A 27432-nucleotide genomic window follows, 5' to 3' on the forward strand; every position below is an offset into this window, starting at 1 on the left:
CATTCTTGTGAAAAAAAAACTTTAAGAGATTAAGAAGTACCAGCAGACTCTTCATTCTATGCTATTTATTAAATAAAAAAAAACAAGTTTTTTTAAATGAAAGTAAGGAGCGACATTAAAACTTAAAACGAACAGAAATTACTCCGTATATGAAAGGGGCTTTTCCTCCTCGACACCCCGCTCCTTACGCTAAAGTTTTTTATTGCTTTAAAAAGTAGAGCTACGAGAAAGAATCAAACTTTAGCGCAAGGAGCGGGGTGTCGAGGAGGAAAAGCCCCTTTCATATACGGAGTAATTTCTGTTCGTTTTAAGTTTTAATGTCGCTCCTTACTTTCATTTAAAAAAACTTGTTTTTTTTTATTTAATTTCTGAAAGTTTTTGAATTAATACATGTCTGATTTTGGCTCTCCGTACATAAATTATTAAAATGAAATTTGCATATTAATTATTTTTTTGGCTAAATGGCTTTCTCTTAGTTTTGATCAGACGATTTTGAGAAATAAGGGGTGGGGAAGGAGGTGTTAGTTGCCCTCCAATTTTTCGGTTACTTAAAAAGGCAACTAGATCTTTTATTTTTAACGAACGTTTTTATTAGTAAAAAAAAATACGTAACTTAAGAATTAACTTACGTAACAAACTTTTATATTCTTATATTTTTGATTATATATATGAGGGGGTTGGTCCCCTCGTTAATACCTCGCTCTTCACACTAAATCTTGTTTTATCCTAATTCTTTAAGAATGACCCCTGAATCAGAAAGACCGTAGAATAAATAGTTGAAATTATTTAAAAAAATTTTTGCATAAAGAGTGAAGTGTTTATCTCCTCCTAAATACCTCGCTCTTTATGCTAAAGTATTTTTAGAACCCCTCATATGCGTAATAATCTATGTTCCTTTTTAAGTTTTAATGCTTCTCCTTACTTTCAATTGAAAAAACTTTTTCATGTTTATATTTTCATTTTTTTTTTTTATAGTAATGCTAGAAAGTCCTGCGCCCTTTTCATTGAATTTCTCTTCCCCCATGAAATATTCCTCCAAGGAAAGATCCTCCAATATACCCCCCTCCCCTGAACCCCACACCCAAACCAAAAAAATCCCCCTGATAACGTCGGTACACTTCCCAGTAACCATTACTGTATGTAAACATTGGTCAAAGTTTGTAACTTGCAGCCCCTCCCCCAGGGACTGTGGGGGGTAAGTCATCCCCAAAGACATAGTTATTATGGTTTTCGACTATGCGGAACAAAATGGCTATCTCAAAATTTTGATACGTTGAATTTGGGAAAAAATTGAGCGTGGGAGGGGGCCTAGGTGCCCTCCAATTTTTTTGGTCACTTAAAAAGGGCACTAGAACTTTTCATTTCCGTTAGAATGAGCCCTCTTGCAACACTCTAGGACCACTTGGTCGATACGATGACCCCTGGGAAAAAAAAAAAAAAAAAAAAAAAATAAATAAATAAACACGTACCCGTGATTTGTCTTCTGGCAAAAAATACGAAATTCCACATTTTTGTAGATTGGACCTTGAAATTTTTGCTTTAGGGTTCTCTGATACGCTGAATGCGATGGTGTAATTTTCGTTAAGATCCTATGACTTTTAGGGGGTGTTACCCCCTATTTTCCAAAATAAGGCAAATTTTCTCAGGCTCGTAACTTTTGATGACAAAGACTAAATTTGATGAAACTTATATATTTGAAATCAGCATAAAATTCCGATTCTTTTGATATATCTTTTAGCATCGAAATTCCGTTTTTTAGAGTTTCGTTTACTATTGAGCCGGGTCGCTCCTTACTACAGTTCGTTACCACAAACTGTTTGACAAGTACCATGGTTGCTTTTCTGAAAGTGTAGCCCATACCCCTGAGGGTCCCACAAAATGCCTTAATAATATGTTCTTCTGCTTATGATTGTCGTCATGCGTCACTGATGATTTATTGAAACGAGTTTTCGTGGTTTCTTTACTTCATTAAATAAAAAAAAAAACAAGTTCATTTTAAACTGAAAATAAGGAGCGACATTAAAACTTAAAACAGACAGAAATTATTGCGTATATGAAAGCAACTGTCCTCTCCTCAACGCCCCGCTTTTTAAACTAAAGTTTTTTTATTGGTTTAAAAAATAGAGTTGTGAGAAATAGTCAAACTTTAACGTAAAGAGCGGGATGTTGAAGAACGGAATAATTTCTGTTCGTTTTAAGTTTTAATGCCGCTTCCTACTTTTAGTTAAAAACAAAACTTATTTTATTTAATATCTTAACGTTTTGAATTAATACAGGTTTTGATTTTGGCTCACCGTACATGAAAAATTAAAGCGAAATTTGCATATTAAGTTTACTTTTTTTTTTACTAAATGGCTTTCTCAGAATTCTGATCGAAAGATTTGAAGAAAAAAGGGCGGAAGAGGGGGCCTAGCTGCCCTCCAATTTTTCGGTTGCTTAACAGCTCATTCGATTGGAAATTAAAAGGGCCAGTGCCCTTTTTAAGAGTCAAAAGTGATCGGAGGGCAAAACCCCCCTCCCACTCCTCCCCAAACACATTCAATCAAAATTTTGAAGGAAAAAAACTAAAAAAGAGTAAAAAACTAAAAAACTAAAAAGAAAAAAACTAAATAAAGAAAAAACTAAAAAAGAAAAAACAAAAAAGAAAAAACTAAAGAAAAAAGAAAAACAATAAAAAATAAAAAAAAAAAAAAAAACTAAAAAAGAAAAAAATTGAAACAGAAAAAAATAAAAACTAAAAAAGGAGAAAAAACAAAAAATAAAGAAGAAAAAGAAAACTAAAAAAAAACTAAAAAACTAAAAAAACTAAAAAAAACTAAAAAAACTAAAAAAAATAAAAAAGAAGAAAAACTAAAAAAACTAAAAACTAAAAAACTAAAAAAAACTAAAAAAAATAAAAAAGAAGAAAAAAAGAAAAAACTAAAAAAGAAAAGAACTAAAATAGAAAAAAAACTAAAAAAAGAAAAACTAAAAAGATTTAAAAAAGAAAAATAAAAAATTAAAAAAGGAAAAATAGAAAAAACTAAAAAAGAAAAAAAACTAAAAAAAAGATAAACTAAAAAAGATAAAAAACTAAAAAATAAAACAATAAAAATAAGAAACTAAAAATAAAAAAAATTAAAAGAAAAAAGAAAAAAGACAAAAACAAAAAAAGAAAATAAAAAGAAAAAACTAAAACAAGAAAAAACTAAAAAAGAAAAAAATTAAAAAAGAAAAACTAAAAAAGAAAAAAACAAAAAAAATACAAAACTAAAAAAAGAATAACTAAAAAAATGAAAAAAGTAAAATAATAAAAACTAAAAAAAAAGAAAAAAAAAAAAAAGAAAAAAGAAAAAGCTAAAAAAGAAAAAAATTCAAAAAATAAAAATAAAAACAGAAAAGACTGACAAAAATAAAAAAGGAAAAAAATAAATATAAGAAAAAACTAAGACTCAATGGAAATCATTAGCCATTGAAAAGAGGCTTCAGTTCTTTTACATTTTCTCTATCACTCTATAAAATCAAAAAAAAACTAAAAAGAAACTAAAAAAGAGAAAAAGAAAACAATAAAAAAAAGAAATAAAAAATTCAAAAAATAAAAATAAAGAAAAAATAGAAAATAAAAAAATTAAATCTGTATATGACGTCATATTCAAAATGACTTCATTGCAATATAAGGAAGCTTTAATTTTAATATATGATGTTATATTCAATATGACGTCTTATTCAATATGACGTCTTATCTATATATATAAAAATAATTTGTATGCATGTTTGTTTTTTTGTATATCTTTTTACCGGGACACTCGAAGAGAAATTACAGACCGGGACACCGGAACACAAATGACGACCGGGACACTAGGACTCAGGAAATATAAATGACGACCGGGACACTCAAAGAGAAATTGCAGACAGAGACACAGGGACACAAATGACGACCGGGACACAGGGAATATAAATGGCGACCGGGACACAAGGACACAGCTACAACGGGGACGCCGGGGGGGGGCACAGGGGGGATATATAAATGACAACGGGGACACAGGGAATATTCGATTAGCAATCACCATCAACAAAACTCAAGGGCAATCATTAGAAAAATGCGGTACAGATCTGGAAACGGATTGTTTTTCCCATGGACAATTATATCTTACATGTTCAAGAGTCGGTAAACCTGACAATCTATTTATATGCACAGACAATGGGACAGCGAAGAATGTTGTATATTCGCAAGTTTTACGTAGTTAAAAACATATATATATATATATATATATATATATATATATATATATATATATATATATATATATATATATATATATATATATATATATATATATATATATATATATATATATATATATATATATATATATATATATATGTATATATATCTATATATATATATATATATATATATATATATATATGTATATATATCTATATATATCTATATATATAAAAATAAGTTGTCTGTGGATGGATGGATGGATGGGTCAGGTGACGTCACCTGAAAAAACTGGATCAGGTGACGTCAAAACTGAAAAAACTAAAAAAAGGCAAAAACTACAAAAAAAACTAAAAACTAATAAAAAAAATAAAAAAGCTAAAAAACTAAAAAAACTATAAAGGTAAAAACCAATAAAAAACTAAAAAAAAACTGAAAAAACTAAAAAAAGGCAAAAACTACAAAAAAAAAAAACTAAAAACTAATAAAAAAAGTAAAAAAGCTAAAAAACTAAAAAAACTAAAAAAACTAAAAAAGGTAAAAAACTAAAAAAAATAAAAAATAAAAAAAAACTAAAAAAAAAGGAAAAAACCGAAAAATAAGCTAAAATAAAGGTAAAAACCAATAAAAAACTAAAAAGAAAAAAAGGAAAAAACTAATAAATGACGACACTCAAAGAGAAAGCGACCAGGACAAAAGGAATGTTCGATTAGCAATCAACAAAGCACCGGGACACAGGGAATATAAATGACGACCGGGACACAGGGACACAACTACAACGGGGACACCGGGGGAAACAGGGGGATATAAATGACGACCGGGACAAAAAAACTAAAAAGAAAAAAAAACTAAAAACTAATAAAAAAACTAAAAAATCTAAAAATCTAAATAAGCTAAAAAAGAAAAAAAAAGGAAAAAATGAAGGAGAAAAACAAAACTAAAAAACGAATGTATATACAGACCGGGACACCGGGATACAAATGACGACCGGGACACAGGGAATATAAATGACGACCGGGACACAGGGACACAACTACAACGGGGACACCGGGGGAAACAGGGGGATGTAAATGACGACCGGGACACCGGGACAGGGAATGGTCGATTAGCAATCACCATCAACAAAGCTCAAGGGCAATCATTAGAATCATGAGGTATAGATCTGAATACAGATTGTTTTCCCATGGACCATTATATGTTGCATGTTCAAGAGTCGGTAAACCTGACAATCTATTTATATGCAAAGACAATGGGACAGTTAAAACCATATATATATATCTATCTATATTCACAGGTGGGACATAGGGACACAACTACAATGGCGCGTAACTATTATGGCGCGTAACGACTTACGCGCGCGGGGGGGCTTGGGGGACCGTCTCTGAAACATGCAACATATAATTGTACATGGGAAAACAATCCGTATTCAGATATATACATCATGATTCTAATGATTGCCCTTGAGCTTTGTTGATGATGATTGCTAATCGACCATTCCCTGTGTCGCCGTCGTCATTTATATATCCCCCTGTGCCCCCCGACGTCCCCGTTTGTTTTGTGTCCCTGTGTCCATAGGGACATAGTGGGACATAGGGACACAACTACAATGGCGCGTAACTATTATGGCGCGTAACGACTTACGCGCGCGGGGGGGCTTGGGGGGGGGCGCGAAGCGCCCCCACCAACTAGGTGTTGGGGTGGCGCGAAGCGCCACCCCAACAGCTAGTATATATATATATATATATGTATATATTTCTATATTCACAAGTGGGACACAGGGACACAACTACAATGGCGCTTAACTAATACGGCTCATAACGACTTACTCACGCGTGGGGCTTGGGGAGGGCGCGAAGTGCCACACCACTAGCTAGTTCAATATAAATGTTTGCGGCTCAAAGAGAAAGTACCACTAATCCTACGATGGCACCAAAAAGAGCACACCAGGAGGAAACACCAGAGTAACGCAAAACAAAGCTTGCGGCTCAAAGAGAAAAGGCCAGATAGGGAGTGTCCGATTTACGTCAATGAAGACGTGTCGAGGATTCACCAGAGCAACGCGAAACCTGGCTTGGAATTGACAGAGATAGTAAAAGAAGAAGCCCTCTCGAGGAACCACCAGAGCAACGCGAAAGCAGACTTACAGTTGAAAAAGAAAGTAAAAATGAAGGCTTGTCGAGGATTCACCAGAGCAATGCGTGACCAGGCTTGCAATTGACAGAGGTAGCAAAAAAAAGAAAGCGTGTCGAGGAACCACCAGAGCAACACGAAACAAGACTTGCTGCTGAAAGAGAAAGTAAAAAAAGAAGGCGTGTCGATGTATTACAAAAGCAATATGTTTATAATCGCCTGACATTCAAGTACTGCCCTTCCGGTGATTATAGCTTGAATTGAGATGTTCAAATCGGGACTATGTCTAAAATTTGTCCCTATTGCAAGGCCATGAAATTTAATGGCGAAACAAGTAAAAGTAAAAGGCAAATTTATCATAAAGCTGGCTCTCTTCTACCATTCTCAGGTGAGCATCACACATTTTTGCAGCTGTACTTCATCAGTGAAAGCAATACTGAATTGAATGCACGTTGCGGAATTTCTCCCGACGTTTAAAGAACTATCGTTTCCCGGTTGTAACATGTTTTCCTCAAGAATATAAATTCAGTGCGTCTGTTCAAAACAGCAGCCAAATTGATGCCTACTGATATGCATAAAATTGTTATTTCCACTGACAAAACGCCTACTGATGAACATGTGCGAAGATACAATGCTCCAACTATCAACGAAGTTGCAATCGTTATGGTCGGTTAATCCATCTTGGGACGAGATACAGCAGCTTTTACTTCCTGGACAATCGCCGGTTCATAGACATAACATTACAGCCAGTGTCTTCCTGCAAAATTTGAAATCACTGATAAATTTTATAGCAAAATTTGAAATGTTTTGGCTAGTGCGATGCTGGTCGTAATCAGTGGAATGGCAAAAGTGAGGATTGCCACACGCACATATATTAATATGGTTATATAAAAAAAAAGTTTCTAATAAAATTAACGATGTGATTTCCGCTGAAATACCTGATGTCGATGTCGATAGGGGCTTACATGACATTGTGGAAAAATATGATACATGGACCTTGCGGTGAACTTTATGAAAATTGACCGTGCATGGACAGACGAAGGTCTGTCCATGCATGGTCCTCGATTTTTAGTACCTAATACAATTACCGGCAATGATGGATACCCTTTATATAGAAGAAGGTCTACCGAAGATGGCGGTAAATAAGACATCATAAAGTCGCGTAACCGTTACATCAAAGATGATAACCAGTGGGTTGTTCAATATTCCCCTTTATTATTGAAAACATATAATGCACATATAAACGTGGAATATTGTAACTCCGTAAAGGCAATCAAATATATATATATATATATATATATATATATATATATATATATATATATACATATATATATATATATATATATATATATATATATATATATATATATATATATATAAATATATATATATATATATATATGTATATATATATATATATATATATATATATACGTCAACAAAGGCAGCGACATGGCAGTTTTCGGCTTGCAGTCCAATTCAGTTATATTGATAAAGTTGTACAATATCAGGCTGGAAGATACATAATCCGTAATGAAGCTGTGTGGCGAATTCTTTCATTTCCGATACATGAACGAAGTCCAGTTATTGTTCACTTAGCAATATATCTACAGAATGGTCAGCGTGTTTATTTTACGGAGGCCAACGTGCAACAAAGAGCTCTGAATCCATCAGCTACTACGTTAACTGCATTCTTCGCGTTATGTCAAAATGATTCTTTTGCAAATAAACTGCTGTATTCTGAAGTGCCTACGTATTACACGTGGAATGCTAATAAGAGATCATTTGAACGTCGAGAACGGGATGAGTCAGTCGACGGCCAAACTAGCTTCTTCAAAGAAACCACGATAGGAAGACTCTACACAAGTCACCCCAATCAAGATGAATGCTTCTTTCTCCGCCTTCTTTTGGTTAATGTACCCGGCCCGACGTCCTTTGAGCATTTGAGAACTGTAAACGGATGTATACATGACATTTACCGTAGTGAATGTCAAGCTCTGAATTTATTGGAGAACGACCAACACTGGAATAATTGCATCAATGACGCGTGCGAAACGTCAACTCCAAGTCAAATTCGTGCATTGTTCGGAATCATATTGACAACGTGCTCTACTAAAAACGGTTAGTGAGGTCAGATATTACCTTGGGTTTTACAACAGAAATTTATAACTACAATTTAGTTATGATTGAAGCTTTATGCTTATGTATGGCAAACAAACTTCTCAAGCATTTGGGAATGTCTTCACTTAATCGCCCTGCTGCTTTTTCTACATGTGTAGAATTGAATCATGAACAAAGTTACAACACGATTGATCTATTGAATTATATACAAGCAAATACTTCTAAGTTAACGTCTGAACAAAAAGGCATTTATGATCAGATATTGCATTGTGTCGATAACCAAGTTCGAGAAATCTTCTTCTTGGATGCGCCGGGAGGTACTGGTAAAAAGTTTCTAATAAGATTGATTCTAGCATCAATTTGGCCCAAAAATGATATAGGGTTGGCCCTTGCGTCGTCCAGAATAGCCACAACGTTGCTGCCTGGTGGGAGAACTGCTCATTCCGCTTTGAAATTGGCTCTGAATATGCAATCTATAGAAACTCCTACGTCCAACATTTCCAAATCATTTGGGATGGGTAAAGTATTGCAGAAATGCTAACTTATTTTTTTGGACGATTGTGCGAGATGCAAAATCTCGAACAAAAAATTGCTCGTGGCTCTTGACCGATCATTGCAAGATTTGCCACGAAATTCCAAACCCTTTGGCAGAACATTAATATTGCTTGCGGGAGATTTCAGGCAAACATTACCTGTTATTCCTAGATCGACACCTGCAAACGAAATAAATGCTTGCCTAGAAAATTCTAATTTATGGGCACACGTAAAGACATTAAAATTAACTATAAATATGCAGGTCTGATTACAAAACGATCACTCTGGTGAAATATTTTCAGATCAATTGGTGACAATAGGAAACGGAAACCTTCCAGTTGACTCAATCTCAAGACATATAAAACTGTCTCCTGAATTCTGTAATTTGGTGACGTCAAAAAATGATTTAGTTGAAAAAGTATTTTCGAACATTCTAACCAATTATAAAAATCATAATTAGCTAAGTGAAAGAGCGGTTCTGGCAGCCAAGAACAAAGACGTCCACGAAATCAACAATATTATTCTGACCAAGATTCGAGACCAGGAAGTTCCATTACAAGTCAGTCGACACAGTTCTGGAATAAAATGAAGCGGTTAACTATCCATCAGAATTTTTAAATCCCCTGGATCTCCCAGGGTTTCCACCACACGTGCTACAACTAAAAACCGGCGTACCAATAATACTTTTGCGAAATATCAACCCACCAAAGCTTTGCAACAGCACAATTCCCAATTCAATTAGCATTTGCAATCACCATCAACAAAAGTCAAGGGCAATCATTAGAAAAATACGGTATAAATCTTAATACGGATTGTTTTTCCCATGGACAATTATATGTTGCATGCTCCAGAGTCGGTAAACCGGAAAATCTGTTTATATGCACAGACAATAGGATTGCGGGGAATATTGTATATCCACAAGTTTTACGCAGTTAAAAATTAGCACCTTGTATACGTGTTGCTTTAGGGGGGGGTTAGGCTTGCATCTCAGAGAGATATTACCAAAAGAATACGTATCGATGCATTACACGAGCAACGCGAAACCAGGCTTACGGCTGAAAGAGAAAGTAAAAAAGAATGCGTATCGAGAAATTACCAGAGTATATCCATAAGTTTTATGCAATTAAAAGTTAGCACCTTGCACACGTGTTGCTGGGGCACACGTGTTGCGCTACAGCAACGCATGGAAGGGGTGTCACAGCCTGTTGCTGGGGCGAGAAAGACAAACATACATCCCGTGTGTTGATGGCGCACCAGGCGTTGCTGTGGCGGGGGGGAGTTAAAAGTGACAATGCTGTCAGAATATTAGAACAGAATGTCAGAACAGTTAGAACAGAATATCAGAACAGTTGGAATGCGACACTAGCGACAATGAAGATCCATATATAGAAGCCTGCCGCGTGGGGACGCCTAGCTGACCCTCCACATGTTTCTGTGGTGCGCAGCGCCACAACAATGCGTGGCAGGTGTTAGCTAATATATATATATATATATATATATATATATATATATATATATATATATATATATATATATATATATATATATATATATATATATATATATATATACATATATATATATATATATATATATATATTTTTATATATATATATATATATATATATATATATATATATATATATATATATATATATATATATATATATATATATATATATATACATATATATATATATATATATATATATATATATATATATATATATATATATATATATATATATATATATATATATATATATGTATATATATATATAAATATATATATATATATATATATATATATATATATATATATATATATATATATATATATATATATATATATATATATATATATATATATATATATATATATATATATATATATATATATATGTATATATATATATATTCCTTAAAGTTTCAATATTTTAATTTTATTGAAGTTAAAAAAGTAAAAAACATTTTAAACATATTTTGCTTATGTAAATCATACAATAAATGACCGAGTCAAACTCTAAACGAGCAACAATTAACACGAGTAGGACTGGCAACCCCAATGCCTTCTCACGACCAAAACATAATTTGCACTTTTCTGAAAAAAAAAGCAATACATTTAGAATGTACTTCACTTTTTTTTTTACTTGTTGGAAGTGTTTTTGCTAGATATATGAAGGGGTAAGTCCTCCCCCTTGCACTCTAATAACAGCCCGAGTGTCTGGTGCCCTTTTTATGAGCGATAAGGGACTGAAGGGCAAGCAGCCCTTCTCTACAGCCCATTCATTTTCCAAACCCATCCAGTCAAAATTTTGAGACAGCCATTTTGATCAGAATAGTAGAACAGTCCAGAAACTATGTCTTTAGGGATATTAGATATATCAACCCCCCAAAATTATGCAGTTGATTCATTATGCTTTAAAAGTAAATGTTGCTTTTAAAAAATCAAAAGGCATTGTGTTTATGGTTGCCAATAAGTCACCTCGACAATGTATCGAGAAAGACTGGGGGTATAAGTTAAAACTTTTGGAGATACGACTATTACTACTTCCGCTCTTACAATTTAAATAAATAAAATGAGTGGAAGTGTACCCAGGCTGTCAAAGAGCATAGACAGAATCTTTTTAGAATTATAGTAAGAATTATTTCTCAGGTAAACTTCAGAAGCTATGAAATTAGGTTTAAAAATAGTGTTTGTGGCTTTATTAAAAATTATGGTAAAGGCTGCTCCAACATACAAAAAGGTACCCATACTACGGATTCTTATAGAAAGAAAAACCGAAAAGATATACAAAATCATTTTTTCCATGAAATAGACGAACAGTCAACCAAAAACGAACATGAATTAATTTAAAAAACCTTTTCCACAAGACAAGTTTTTCAAAGAAAAGTAAAGAGCTCTATTAAGCCAACAATGAGCAAATAATGTCAAATAATCTTCAAAGCGTAAACTACCATAAATCACTACCAATAAATAAATGATACTCAAAATGAACAGAAATTACATTAAATAGCCAAGTCAAACTCAAAACAAGCAAATTAACATGAGTAGGACTGATAACCCCTATGCCTTCTCAAGACCAGAATACAATTTGCGCTTTATTGAACACAAAATACATTTGAAATGTTTTTACCTTTCTTACGTTAATAAATGAAAAACTATGAAAACCTTAAGGAAGAAATGTCAGCACATGTCAATTAAACTGACGATCCACGGTCATATTTTTCAGTAAAGCGCAAATTATGTTCTGGTCTTGAGAAGGCATAGGGGGTAGGGGTTATCAGCCCTACTCATGTTAATTTTTGTCTTTTTTTAGTTTGACGTTTCGAGTTTCATTAATTTATTGATAGTAATTTGTAGTAGTTTTACGCTTGGAAGGTTATTTGACTTTATTTTTGCTCGTTCTTGGCATAATGCAGCTATTTACTTTTCTTTGGAAAACTTGTCTTGTGGAAAAATTTATTTAAATTAATTTAAAAGAAAAAACGACGAGGCTTCAAACAACTTGAGATATGAAAAGCTCAATTGGTGAACTTAAAAATGTTTCTTTTATAAATGTACACGGTATCCTTTCATTATTGTGATCATTGTAAACTTACATTGATTTATTACATTCTTCCCCACTTTTAAAGTAGTTTCGATTCAAATCAAGGTGAACTCGACCAGGATACTTAAGATTAAATGTTTTCGACGGTCCTAACTGAATTATGCTATGCAGAGCTTGAAGCGTAGAATTCTCTTTCCTTTGGGGCATTCTTGAAATGGAATAATGACATACGAGCCCTCTGGGAGGTGTTCCAGGCCAATTGGGAGATACAAGGACACAGTTTCTCATTTCACAGTTGAGGAATACTTTGTCACAGATTGTATTGGGAATATCCTCTCCAAAATAGGGAGCTTTCCTAGAATTTACAAGAGAATTAAGGTTAACTATAAATGATGATCGGAAACTTATAGTTTGGAGGTTTATTTTATTTTTATAAAGTATTCTCTTTCGTGAAGGTATACCCTAATGATAAATAGCACCCTGTCCCTGTTTTGAAGAAATAAACTATAAAAACCAGAAGAATATGGTATGTGTATTAATTTTGCGGGTCTAATGTTCATGCTGTGATGATTGATGAAGTCTATTTGACAATGTTTCTTCAATTAAATGAGTTTTGAAATTGATTAACTTTTCCAACTTTTCACAGGAGGAGGGTGGTATTATCTAGTCTATTGTGATAAATTCTTTTTCCGATATTATTTTGATGAATTTGATCTCTATAGTAGCGCTATAGCAAGAAAAGTAAAAATCTTGTTGATGTCAAAATGGAATTTATTATGACGTTAATTGAAGAATATCAGAAAGTTTTTGTGTAAAACTTGCGTATTGTACATTTTTACCTTATTGTAAAAATGAAATAAATATGAAAGCGATTCTACTATCAAAATATAATCACGTTGACAGAAAATAAGGAGATACATTTAAAGTTGCCAACAGTATAATAGGTAATAATGATGGGGGGACGCATCGTTACTAACACCTAGACCCAACTCCTAGACGTAAAACAATCTTATTAGAATTACGGTTCTTGTAGTTATCTATAGCCTAACGAATCCTCCTAGGAAGGAAGAATTGTCTCCTTGAGGGCCTTCATTATATGTTTCTACTCACTCGCCAATTAAAATCACTGAACTTGGGGCTAGACTGGGAGGGAGAGATCCTTCAAGTATAACAAAACTGTTAGTTCTGCCTCTGCTAAAAAATCGGCTCAATCTTTAGTTCCGTACACCCAGGTATCTTCTCTTATAGAAGATATCTGATAATGACATCGGTGAAGCAACTCTCTCAAAATAAAGACAGTAGTTAACTCTCAAAACCTACAACCCAGGAAAAGAGATTAAATATAGGCACTTTTATATGGTAAGAAACTTAAAATTGTGTTGCGTAATAACAGAACAAAATCTGAGCTCAAGAAGAAAAATGTAGTGAATATTCACACGAGAAAAGCCTTCATGGGATTCTCCCTAATTATTGACCATAATAGCTGAACGCTAGGTCATCCTGCCAATCTGATTACAGAGCGTCTACCCTTATAGCCCAAAGCTTAAATTGGTTAAAATTCAAGCTACAATATTTCACCGGATGCATTTTAGCCGCTTGAGTTTCCTTGATGATTCATTGTCTAAATGTCTGGCTTTCCAACTTTCAACAAATGTCTTAACTAGCAGCCCCCCCTCCAAGAAGTGAAGGATGTTATGAAAAAGGTGAATATAGAAAGGATCTTAAAGTGGCTTCGATAAGGAACAAAAATGTATATTTAACAGAAAACTAGGGCTAAGGGTGAACAATGAGTTTAAACAGGAAATAAAAATAAGTTAGATAAAGGACATGTATCTGACAATCAGGACTGGGGGCCAATCAGCATGTTTTTTTAGGATATCATCATGTAATGTTTTTATTTATAGTTTTTCAATTTATAATTTTAAACAAATTGCAAAGAAGTGGGGAAGTGGGAGGGGCTCCGAAATTCTTACAGCATTTCGTAAGCCTGTATTTCTGACAATCACGATTAACACCAAAGTCCTGTTTTCGGTACCCGAGTCATTGCTGCTTGAGATAAAAATTATGGCATTAGCTTGCTTTTTCCAGCACCCAATGGCATCCACGGTCAGTACAGCAGCCTGCTTATTTCAGTACCCTTAAAAATTTAATAGGTAATAAATAATTATATGACCTTAAGTCCTTGTATTTAAAGTGCCCCAGTTAAGAATATCATTCAACTAATTTATCGTTTCTAACAAAGTTTTATTTTAACTTGGCTCTGAATGATAGCGACTTTATGAAAGCATTATACAGCCTTTCTACGATTCAAGCAACCGATGACACTTCACAGCAAAATAAACTTGGTTAGGTTTTCTTAGCACAACGGCTTGTAAAAAAAAAAATAAAAATATAATAGTAACCCTTATCCACTTTTGAATATACAGACATTTTTGTGCTATGTAAAGAGTCTCACCGATTTTCCTTAACCACCAAATTTCCATGTGACTTTCCTGATTTTAGATACCTTAGAATTTTATGGACATGGAACTTAGCAAGCTGCTGCTTCAATTTTATATACATAGCCCCGACCCAAATATCGACGAGCCTCTTTTATTCTTATCAGACAACTCGCGTTGATATTACCTGAAGTTTCCCCATAAACCACTTAATCCATCTAGTGTTAATTATGTACTTTTGTTGAGAAAACATGAAGGTTGTCAGTCCTACTCATGTTAATTTCTGCGTTATTTTTTTAGAGGTCGTTCTGTGGTTATTCATTGTAATTTCTATTCGTTTTGGGTTTCACTTAATCATTGATGTTGAATTGTCGTAGTTTTACGCTTTGAAAAATTAATTCACCTAGTTTCTAATAATTTTTGGTTTAATGGAGCTCTTTACTTTTCTTTGCAAAACTTAGTTTGTAAGGAAAAAGCTTTTCAAATTAATTTCTTATTTTTTTTATTGACATAGTCTTTTTCATTGAAAAAGAAAGTAGTATTTAGATGTTATTCGTTTTTTTTTCATAGTTTAGCCTGCTTTTTGTATGTTGGAGAAACTTCCTTAACTATTTTTAACAATATACACCCTTTCGAAAATCTTGAAAAAATAGTATTGTTGAATTTAATTTTATGTCTCCTCAAGTTGACCTGAAAAAATACTTAATACCAATCCCAAAAATTCTATCTATACTCTCTGACAGCCTGGATACACTTACGCTCTTCTTATTTAGTTAAATTGCAACAGCAGAATTAGTAATTGAAGTAGCACTGAAACTTTCAAGTTAATACCATCAGTCATTCTTGGGATATTGCTGAGATGTCTTAGTAATTATTGCTGACGATAGATATTGGGCTGATGATGTTAAGTAAGTGTGCTCTTAAATTAACCAGCAGTTCTACTAAAAATGCTTGCACTGTAAAAAGAAGTAGAGTAAAGGTAAAAAAAAATAGAGGATAGTTATGATAACTGGCTCATCAACAATTGAACTTGCCTTTCAACAGTTCGAATCGGACATTTATGTTGCGTATACAAATAATCGTTTATCAAGTGACCTTTAACTGCTTCAGGCAATTGCAGACGAATTGAACTATACTTCAACAATTAAATACCTCGAAGTTCTTTTATTTCTGTAATTCAAATACTTTTTACTCAAATGTTCATTAAACCATCACAACTAGCAAGAGCAGATTCAAGTTCACAAATTAGTACAAGAAAATTAACCTACTTTGAACGCGACTGGAATCTAGCGCCCTCAATTTTATCTTCTAAGCATGAATCCTGGGGATCATCACTAACAAATTCCTTCACTTTCTGTTTTAATGGAGCAGTTAAGTTACCACTGATTAATCTATATTCCATGTGCAGTAGTTGTTGTTTATCTTCAACACTAGATGGCAGTGAAAGTAATGCGATTGATACAGTTGATGTTCTGCTATAGAATTCCAGCGGGTTGTACTCACTAATTGTTCCCCCGCACCACCCACCAGATGGCTTTTGTTGCAATGAAGGCTCCCAAATTGATAATTGACCTTGTAAACAACCATCTTGTGTATGAGGTCCAATGTTAAGTGAAAGTACCGTTATCTGAAAAATATATGATATTTGCTCAGGATCTTTAATGATTCAGAAAAGGGGAAATTTAAATAAAAATCAATTATATTTCTATATACAAGTTCAGAAAACATTTTCAATTTCTTTTGTGTTTTTGTCAAGGATTTTGAAGACTAACGACCAAATCTTTCTTGATAGGGCTGGAGATTCTAAAAAAATATACTGTTAAAACTATTCAGTTTTAGCATGCTTTCATTGACTAATTGCCAATTCAAAGAGGCAAGGACACTCGTTGCCATGTATCGTTGCCATAGTTTACTGACTTTCTGCAATAAAACAAGAGAATAAGTATAAGTTTTATAATAATTAAAATAAGATCGATCATTTTTTACAAAAAAAGAGTTCCCAAATACAACCCTCTCAGCATCTTAGAAGTTGTTTTGCAGCCTTGCCCTTTTGTAAAAATTTCTGGGTCGAATAAGGTAGTAGTAGTTCAATGTAAGTAGTTCCCATGTAAGTAGTTCAATCTGGATTTTAGATGGTAACCAGAGAGGTATTGAGACCAAAAGGAATTTATATATAAAGAAGTGACATAGTTGTATTAGTTACTTCAAAAACCTATCTGAAATAAACTTAGAAGAATTCTATTTATCGCTTTTAAACTGAATAGTCTCTCCTACCTCTCTATAATTCTATCTGTCCTTAATATCGTTTATATCCTATTGAGGAACACGAGAAAATTTGATGTGGAAAAAAAGCACGTCATTCGGGTTGGAAACTATCTATTCCTAGGAAAAAATTGCATATTCGGTTTAGTCTTTTTTCCTTCTAAAAGACAATTGAGGAAGTCAATAAGGTAAAATATAAGTTTTGACAAGCACAGGTTTTTGCCCTTGTAAGATAGAAACCGTATTTCCAAAAAAACAAACCATTGAAGAAATAAATCTTCACATTTTTCCACCTGTAATAAGTTCTTGATAATAGACATTAACATTTAAAAGCTGGCATCTTAATCTAAGAAATTCGCTTAAAAAGTTGATTTTCGTTTTTAGAAGGAATTTTTTAGCATCAAGAACAACCACAAACTTGCCTTAAATCCAATTTAAACTAAGTTTACGTTGCCATGGGAACGTGGAGTGTTGCAACCACTCCTTGTTGGATGTGCCAACAAAAGTATTGCAGGAGCAATGCTTTGATCAAGAATCAGAGGAGGAGATTTAAAAATATTATATTGACTTCGCAGCTTGTTGAATGTTAATTCGTAATGTGTCCTTAAATGTATCTGAAGCAAATAAAATGTTAGCAAATTGACACCTGTATCTCACGAACAGAAATAGCAAATAACAGTAAATTACCGGACTTTTGAAACAATGGACGGATTAAAACTTTCAATATAATCTGGTTTAACCTACTTTGTAGTACTGTTAATTTTGTTTGACGCTTCAGGTGTCCGTATGGGACGGAATACCCCAAAAAAGAAGGCAGACTAATTTTCACAAGTTTCTAATGCCTCATCTTTGAAGATGACCGCCCTCTAACAACCTATTCTTACTTGTGTGTCCTTCTCAACGGTAGATACGGAACTGAATCTTTTGTATACTTAGATTTTTTTAATTAAAAAAAAATCCCGAGGGAAATAAAGAGCAAAGTTGAAATTTAAAACTAACAAAAAGTATTACTTCTCAGCCTATCTAATATAATCAATAAAATTACTGCAAATAAACCAGCTGGTTATATTTCCCCAACTCTGTAGGATTGTAGAAAACTAGCTCTTTACTGAAATCACAAAAACAATATAGGAGTTTTGGTACTGGAAAAACAAACGATTTAAGGACACTTTTAGCAGTTTAAAAATAAGGTATTTTAAGACTGTTGCTCTCATTTGTTTTTGTTTGTTGTTTTTTTTCGTAAAATTTGGCATGATCGTTAATTTTAATTTCTGTTCGTTTTGGGTTGCATTTATTCTTTAATATTAATTTCTGGTTGTTTTGAGTTTGAACTCAAATAGGAATTATTTTCTACTATTTTTGAGTCAATGAAGCTCTTGACCTTTCATTGATAAACTTCTTTTTATACAAAGTTTTTTTTTAAAATAGATTCCAATTCGTTTTCATTACCAAAGCTTTTTATTGGTTTATAAAATGAATATTTCTACGGCTTTTCACGTCTTACACTTAAGAATTAAAATACACGGATGTGATTTATTAGTTACCTATTCTACTGTATTATCATAGAATCTTATTTCTGCTTGTGTTAAGTCTAATATGGCTCTTTACTTTTCTTTGACAGACTTCGTTTATGGAAATTTTTTTTAATTGATTTCTGTCCATGTCAAAGTTTTTCATCGGTAAATATAATAAATATTTATCTAGTTTTTCATATACCTGGCGTATGAATGACACTCGCTAAATATTTTGCAACAGTTTTACCCTAATACCTTTAGTATTTTAGAGACTTAGGATCACACATACCAACTTTTCTCAGTGACCAACCATATATATAAACGATGGGAAAATTATAAATCATGCAACACTTGCCCCTGGGCTTCGGGGTTTTTTGTTATCCTTGGAGGCATTGTTATTTGACATTTGGACTGTTTTGCGCAAGGCAGCTGTTCCAAAATTTTGGTAAATAATCACCTGATAAAGACAGTATTTAAAATCAATTTACCAACAGATGATGTAGGACATTGACCTATAACAACATATTCAGACAGCATTGAAATAATAACCAATGAATGAGTTCAACGCCAGATTTTTGGCAAAATATAATAATTGAAAACTTATCTCATTTATGACTTTTATAGCTATCCCTTTATTATATTTTTAGACAGTGGAATTTAGGAAAAAATAAGTTAATTTTTATCATATCCTGGGATCTCAATTTTATCAGAGAAACATTACATCAAATTAGTCTGTAAATTTATTAAATGGAATATTTTTCTCTGAAAAAATTAATTATCGGGTTTAATTATATACTGTAAAAGCTATGGGTACGACCAACACAACCTTGTTTTACCCTCAGCCCCCAATGAAAAAAAATATTTCATCCAGTTTTATTTATCTATAGACTTAAGTTAGTGGAAACATCTGTAACAAGCGAAATTTATATATCTAGCTGGCCTGGGCTAATGAACAATTTATAGCAATACGGAAAATATTTTGTAATCGTCTAAAAATTTGATTAGATCCATGGGGTGTAAGGGAGGGGTGTTTGTTGCCCTCTGATCACTTTTAAATCATAAAATAGAACTATAATTTTCTATTCCCGATGAAATAATGCTTTTTTAAAGTTTATACGACCTCCTCTTCCATAAGAACCATATATGCCCCAAGACATAGCTTACAACCCTTGCCCCAAGATATTGGTTATTTCAACCCTTGAGGTATTTTTATATAACCTTTGGACTATTTTGGACAAAATGGCTATCTCAAAATTTTGATCGGATAAGTATGGGGGAAAAAGAGTATGGGGGGACCGCTAGTTGCCCTCCGATCGGTTTTGACTCTTAATAACCAAACCAGAAAGTTCAATTTTCAATCAAATGAGCCTCATCCAAAGTTTATTTGATAGCCCCTTCCATAAGAACCTTAAATGTCCCGGGGCATGACTTAAAACCATTGCCCTCCAAGTCTGGAGGGTTATGTCAACCCTTGAGGCCTTGTTAGAGGATCTTTGGACTACAGTGAATGAGAAGAGTAGGCAAAATTTTAACCGGATGCATTAGGGTGAAAAAAGAGTGTGGGGAGAGGAGACTCTTCACCCTCCAATCGGTTTTGACTCCTAAAAAGGAACTGAAACTTTCAATTACTAATCAAATAAACCTCCTCCAAAGTTTAGACCACCAGCCCTTCCATAAAAACACGATATACCTCTAAGGCATACCTTACAACCCTCATCCGGTGCTCAGGAGGGGGGGGGGGTGTCAACCTAAAAAGGATTTTTTATATGATCTTTGGACTATTTTGAACAAAATTACCATCTCAACAGTTCAATCGGATACATTTGGGGAAAAGAGAGCATGAAGGAGCTAGTAGCCTTCCGATCACTTTTGACTCTTGAAAAGGGAACTACAAATTTTAATTTCCAATTAAATGAACCTGCTCCAAAGTTTGTAGGACCAATTTTTCTATCAAAATTGGACATGCCCCTGGGGCACAGCTTAAAACCCTGGTTCCTGAGCTTTGGGATAAGTGTCAACTCGGAAGTATTATTATATGATCTCTGGACTATTTTGAAAAAAATTACAATCACAAAATTTCTATCGGAAGTATTTTAGAAAAAGAGGGCATGGGGGTGGGGCTGATGCCCTCGGATCACTTATGACCCTTTAAATGCTAAAAGAGATCTTTCAATTTCCCATCAAATGAGCTTAATGCGAAGTTAATGTGACCATCACGTGCATAAAAACCTTATGTGCCCCAGATTAAAACTAGCAGCCCATAAACCCAGGCTCTGCGGGGTTGTGTCAACCCTGGACGCATTATAATCTTTGGACAATTTCGAACAAAACGGCTATCTCAAAATTTCGATTGGATACATTTGGGCAAAAGAGGGCCTTGGAGTGCTCGTTCCTTTAGATCACTTTTTACTCTTTAAGAAACTAGAACTTTTAATTTCCAATCAAATGAGTCCAATCTAAAATTTGTAAGACCACACTTTGCATAAAAACCTTACTTACCTAGGGAATAGCTGAAACTACTTACCCCAGGGATCTTGGGAATCATGTCAACCCCGGAGCTGAAATGATTTGTGGACTATTTTGAACAAAATGGATTTTTTTCAAAATTTGATCACATGCTTTAGGGGAAAATAGAGCGTGGAGGGGGAGGGACAGTTGCCCTCTGATTCTCTTAAAACTGTTGACTCTTAAAATTGGAACAAGAACTTTTAATTTCCAATCAAACGAGTCCCATCTGAAGTTTATGCGACCACTCCTTCCATAAAGACTATATAAGCCTCTGGGGCATAATTCAAAAACACTTACCTCCAGGCTCAGGGGGGGGGGGGTGTCAAGTTTGAAATCTTTGTTATTTAATCTTTGGATTATTTTGAACGAAATGGCTATATCCAATTTTTGATCAGTATATTTGGATCAAAGAGGGCGCGAGGGATCTAGTTGTCCTCTGATAACTTTTGATTCTAAAACAGAGAAGTAGAACTTTCAATTTGCAATCAAATGGAGCCCATCTGAAGTTTACAAGACCACCCTTGGAGCATAACTTTCAACACGTGCTCTTAGGCTCTGGGGGGTTGTGTCGACCCAGGAGTTTTTGTTATATGATCTTCAAACTATTTTGAGCAAAATGACTGTCTCAAAATTTTTGTCAAATTCGTTTGGGGAAATAGGGCGCGGGGGGATAGTTGCCTTCCAATCACTTTTCACTTAAAAAGGTACTAGAGCTTTAAATTTCCGATCAAATGAGCCACCTCCACAGTTTTTACAACCACTCCTTCCATTAAAACCTTACATTCCCCGGAGTCTAGCGTTAAACACATACCTCCTGGCTCTAGAATGATGTTTCGACCCTGGAGTTTTGTTATCTGAAATTTGAACTAATTTGAACAAAATGGCTATCTCAAAATTCTGATCAGACGCACTGGGGAAAAAGAGGGTTTGGGGGATGTAACTGTAGTTCGAACTAATTCAACTAGGTCGATGAATTCTGAGCGGAGATAAACTATGTCAAGAGCTAAATGAAATGAAGATCAATACAGTTTGATGTATGAATGGGATATTCTTTGTTTTTTTAGTCGTATTTTTATGGCACTTGGTATCTGCCAAGTGACGTATAGCAATCGCAAATTATGTCGGTCGGTCTGTTGGTCCCGGTTTTGCTAGTTTAGGCACTTCTAGGTAGGCTAGGACGATGAAATTTGGATGCCGTATCAAGAAACAGACCAAATTAAATTATAAATTGTCGTTTCCCCGATCCGACCATGTGGGGGGGGGGGGAGTGGGAGGACGGTTAAATCAGAAAAATTGAAAAAATGAAGTGTTTTTAACTTACGAATGGGTGATTAGATCTTAATGAAATTTGATATTTAGAAGGATATCGTGTCTCAGAACTCTTATTTCAAACCCAGACCGGATCTGGTGACATTGGGGGGAGTCGTGGGGGGGGGGGGATGGAACCTAAAATCTTGAAAAACACTTAGAGTGGAGAGATCAGGATGAAACTTGGTGGGGAAAATAAGCAGAAGTCTTAGATACGTGATTGACATAGCCGCTCTATTTGGGGGAGTTGGGGGGTAGGGTTAATTTTCAACTTACGAAGGAGTGATTGGATCTTAATGAAATGTCATATTTAGAAGGACCTCGTAACTTACATATCTTATTTTAAATCCCGACCGGATCCAGCATCATTGGGGGGGGGGGGGGCAAAAATCTTGGAAAACACCTTAAAGTGGAAAGATTAGGATTAAACTTGGTGGTAAGAATAAAAACAAGTCCAAGATACGTGACTGACATATCCGGACGGGATCCGCTCCGGATCCGGTGACATTGGGGGGAGTAGGGGCGGGACCTAAAATCTTGGAAAACGCTTAGAGTGGAGGGATCGGGATGAAACTTGGTGGAAAAATAAGCAGAAGTCCTACAGAAAAAATGGGGTATTTTTAAGTTACGAAGGAGTTATCGGATCTTAATGAAATACCATATTTAGAAGGACCTCGTAACTCAGATCTCTTGGAAAACACTCGAAGCGGAGAGATCAGGATGAAACTTGGTGGAAATATTAAAACATGTCCAAGGCACTTGAATGACATAGCCGGACCGGAACCGCTCTCTTTGGTGGAGTTGGGGGGGGGAGTAATTCTGAAAATTAGAAAAATGAGGTATTTGTAACTTACGAACAGGTGATCAGATCTTAATGAAATTTGATATTTAGAAGAATCTTTTGCTTTATAGCTCTTATTTTAAATACCGACCGGAGCCGGTGACAGTGGGGGGAGTTGGAGATAGAAACCAGAATTCTTGGAAAATGAGAAAATTAAGGTATCTTTATCTTAGGAATGGGTGAACAGATCTTAACGAAACTCGATATATAGAAGGATCTTATGTCCCAGATGCTCCATTTTCAAATCGAATTGGATCCGGGGACATAGGGGATTGGAGGGGGGAAACAGAAATCTTGAAAAACGCTTAGAGCGGAGAAACCGAGATGAAACTTGATGTGAAGAATAAGAACAAGTTATAGATACGTGATTGACATGATTGGAATAGATCTATTCTCTTTAGTGGAGCTTGGGGGTGTTAGTTTTGAAAAATTAGAGAAATTGAGGTATTTTTAACTTAAGAACGGGTTACCGGATCTTGATGAAATTTGATATTTAGAAGGAACTCGTGTCTTGGAGCTCTTATTTTAAGTCCCGACTAGATCTGTTGACGTTTGGGGGAGTTGGAGGGGGAACCCGAAAATCTTGGAAAACATTTAGAGTGGAGAAATTGGGATGAAACTTGATGGGTAGAATAAACAAATGTCGTAGATACATGATTGACTTAACTCTACTGGTTCTGCTCTCTTTGGAGGAACTAGGGGGTGGGACTCAGTGCTTTGGCGAGTTTGGTGCTTGGGGAAACCTTGGAAAACACTTGGAGTGGAGGAATCGGGATGAAGCTTGGTGGATAGAATAAGCAAATGTCCTTTATACGTGATTGACGGATCCGTACTTGATTTGCTCTGTTTGGGGGAGTTGGGGGGAGGGGTTCAGTGATTTGGCGAGTTTGGTGCTTCTGGACGTGCTAGGACGATAAAAATTGGTAGGCATGTCAGGGAGCTGCACAAATTGACTGGATGAAGTCGTTTTCCCGTTTTGACTATCTGGGGGGGGGCTGAAGGGAGAGAAAAATTAGAAAAATTGAGGTATTTATAACTTACGAGTTGGTGATCCAATCTTAAAGAATTTTTTGTATTTAGAAGGACCTCGTGACTCAAAGCTCTTATTTTAAATCCCGACCAGCATTAAGCCTCTGATTTTCCTTTAAATTAATCTATTGATTCATAGAGTTTTGCTAGAGCTCATACCATATGAGCTCTTGGCTCTTCCGGCCTCGTCACAGGTGCCATATGAGCTCTTAACTCTTGTTTTTTCTTTAATTGACTAAACGTACTTCCTTGATTTAATAGTATTGTTGTTTTTCTCAACTGTCTATTCAATATGGTCTTAGAATTTATTTAGCAAAACGATATGTCTTGACAAAAATGCTCACCATTTTGATAGATCAAGAAAGAAAAATTCAAAATCATTACCATGCAGGATTCCATCATTCAAGAGCAATTTAAGACCAAAAAGAAAAAAAATGTTATTGATATTCGGAGAAAAATCAGAGAACTATTAAAGAAAGACGTTTGAATCGCGGAACAAAGAATGCTTTCTGTGAGGATACAAAGGGAAGGATATAATAATGTCTTTGTGACAAAACGCAGAGATAAAAAAAAGATATAATTATGCATATTCAATAGTCTAAACAACAACAAGCCATCGACACTGAAGACTTAATGGTTATAACGAAAGCTTTAAAATGTAGTGATGACAAATATGGTTAAAACAACGTATATATAGCCAAATTTGAAAGTTATAGCAATCGATTTTTTTTCAATAAGAAAAAGAGAGAAGAAAGAGAATAAAAATATTTTATTCTATTGGCGTTGTGAATCGTTCCTGTGATTTTGTAAATAATACAGACATCTCCTTTGAAGAGGAACAAAAGCGACTTAATTTTTAAAAGAATAAAGAGGACGATCCTGCTTTTTACCAAAATTTTAAATTTTTCCCGTTTTATAAGATTTGTAAAAATATGTCCAGACTCTACCCTCTACGCTTGTTACCGCATTATTTGACTGTTATGATTTTGTACATTACTCTATTTTCCATACGTGTTGCCGTATGCGTGTGTACGTTTACTATACAACCACAAAGAAACAGAGAAGTCAGTTGATTAAAATCTCATCTCGGTTTTCTAACAGTTTTGCAAACCCGTTCTTTTCCATTCTTTTATAATTTTAAAAGATATAGTTATTTTTTTTACCAGAAATTGTACTTGAAAATATAATAATGTAATTACTTCGCAAAAGTAAGAGACAGACGTATGGAATGTAAGCACATTTTTCACCGTAGAATTTTTTAAAGTAAAATTTCTTGTTCTGTTTGATATTACCCTGTTGAATTTGAGGATATGGACTCAGTTTGTCTTTTTAAGTGCTAATGTCTTTGTATAAGAGCTGGATTTTGCCATAACTTTCGAGAGTTACAAAATACGTCACAGTGATAAGTTACGCTTAGTCAAACAGTTCGTGGTAACGAACTGTAGTAAGGAGCGACCCGGCTCAATAGTAACCAAAACTCTAAAAAATGGAATTTTGATACCAATAGCTATATCAAAAGAATCGCATTTTAATGCTGGTTTTAAATATATAAGTTTCATCAAGTTTAGTCTTACCCATCAAAAGTTACGAGCCTGAGAAAATTTGCGTTATTTTAGAAAATAGGTGGAAACACCCCCTAAAAGTCATAGAATCTTAACGAAAATCACACCATCAGATTCAGCGTATCAGAGAACCCTATTGTAGAAGTTTCGAGCTCCTATCTACAAAAATGTGGAATTTTGCATTTTTTGCCAGAAGGCAGATCACGGATGCGTGTTTATTTGTTTTTTTGTTTTTTTGTGTTTTTGTTTTTTTTTTTTTTTCCCCAGGGGTGATCGTATCGACCCAGTTGTCCTAGAATGTTGCAAGAGGGCTCATTCTAACGGAAATGAAAAGTTCTAGTGCCCTTTTTAAGTGACCAAAAAAATTGGAGGGCACCTAGGCCCCCTCCCACGCTAATTATTTTCCCAAAGTCAACGGATCAAAATTCTGAGATAGCCATTTTATTCAGCGTTGTCGAAAAACCTTATAAGTATGTCTTTGGGGACGACTTACTCCCCCACAGTCCCCGTGGGAGGGGCAACAAGTTACAAACTTTGACCTGTGCTTACATATAGTATTGGTTATTGGGAAGTAAACAGGCGTTTTCAGGAGGATTTTTTTGGTTGGGGGGAGGGGTTGAGAAGAGGGGGATATGCTGGGGGAAGTTTCCATCGAGAATTTGTCATGGGAGAAGAAAACTTCCATGAAGGGAGATCAGGATTTACTAGCATTATTTAAAAAAAAATTAAAAAATAAATGTGAAAAAGCTTTTTCAGCTGGAAGTAAGGAACAGCAATAAAACTTAAAACAAACAGAAATTATTACCCATATAAGGGGCTCGCCTCCTTATGATACCTAGCTCTTTACACTAAAGTATTTTTAGTAATTTCAACTATTTATTCTACGGCTTTTGTGATTCAGGGGTCATTCTTAATGAATTGGGATAAAATTTAAGCTTTAGTGTAAAGAGCGAGGTACTGACGATGGGGCGAATCCCCTCATATATGTAATAAAAACATGAGAATACAAAAGTTCTTTACGTAAGCTAATTTATAAGTTACGTAAACCTTTTACCAATAAAAAGATTCGTAAAAAATTAAAAGTTCTAGTTGCCTTTTTAATTAACCAAAAAATTGGAGGGCAACTAGGCTTCGCCCCCGCTCTTTTTTTCTCAAAATCATTCGATCAAAATTATGAGAAAGCCATTTAGCCCCCCCCCAAAAAAAAATATGCAAATTTCGTTTTGATTATTCCTCTGCGGAGAGCCAAAATCAAAACATGCATTGATTCAAAAACGTTCAGAAATTAAATAAAAAAAACGAGTTTTTTTAACTGAAAGTAAGGAGCGACATTAAAACTTAAAACGAACAGAAATTACTTCGTATATGAAAGAGGCTGCTTCCTCATCAACGCCCTGCTCTTTACGCTAAAGTTTTTTACTGTT

At 34.4% G+C, this 27432-nt stretch overlaps 1 protein-coding gene across 3 annotated transcripts in view; it reads right to left on the reverse strand.

The window, feature by feature from the left end:
• LOC136029983 (uncharacterized) overlaps positions 1–27432 on the reverse strand; it is a 79750-nt gene that overhangs the window by 11332 nt on the left and 40986 nt on the right. For 2 of the 3 annotated variants that reach the window (XM_065708573.1, XM_065708563.1), the window contains exons 4-5: positions 16253–16611; positions 12599–12901 (exon numbers count right to left, since the gene is read on the reverse strand). In XM_065708573.1, the coding sequence (XP_065564645.1) occupies positions 12599–12901; positions 16253–16611 (662 nt within the window). The remainder of the gene's footprint in view (positions 1–12598; positions 12902–16252; positions 16612–27432) is intronic. The other variant, XM_065708581.1, reaches the window with a different exon arrangement.

Source organism: Artemia franciscana, chromosome 1, assembly GCF_032884065.1.
Source record: "Artemia franciscana chromosome 1, ASM3288406v1, whole genome shotgun sequence".
Taxonomy (NCBI): domain Eukaryota; kingdom Metazoa; phylum Arthropoda; class Branchiopoda; order Anostraca; family Artemiidae; genus Artemia; species Artemia franciscana.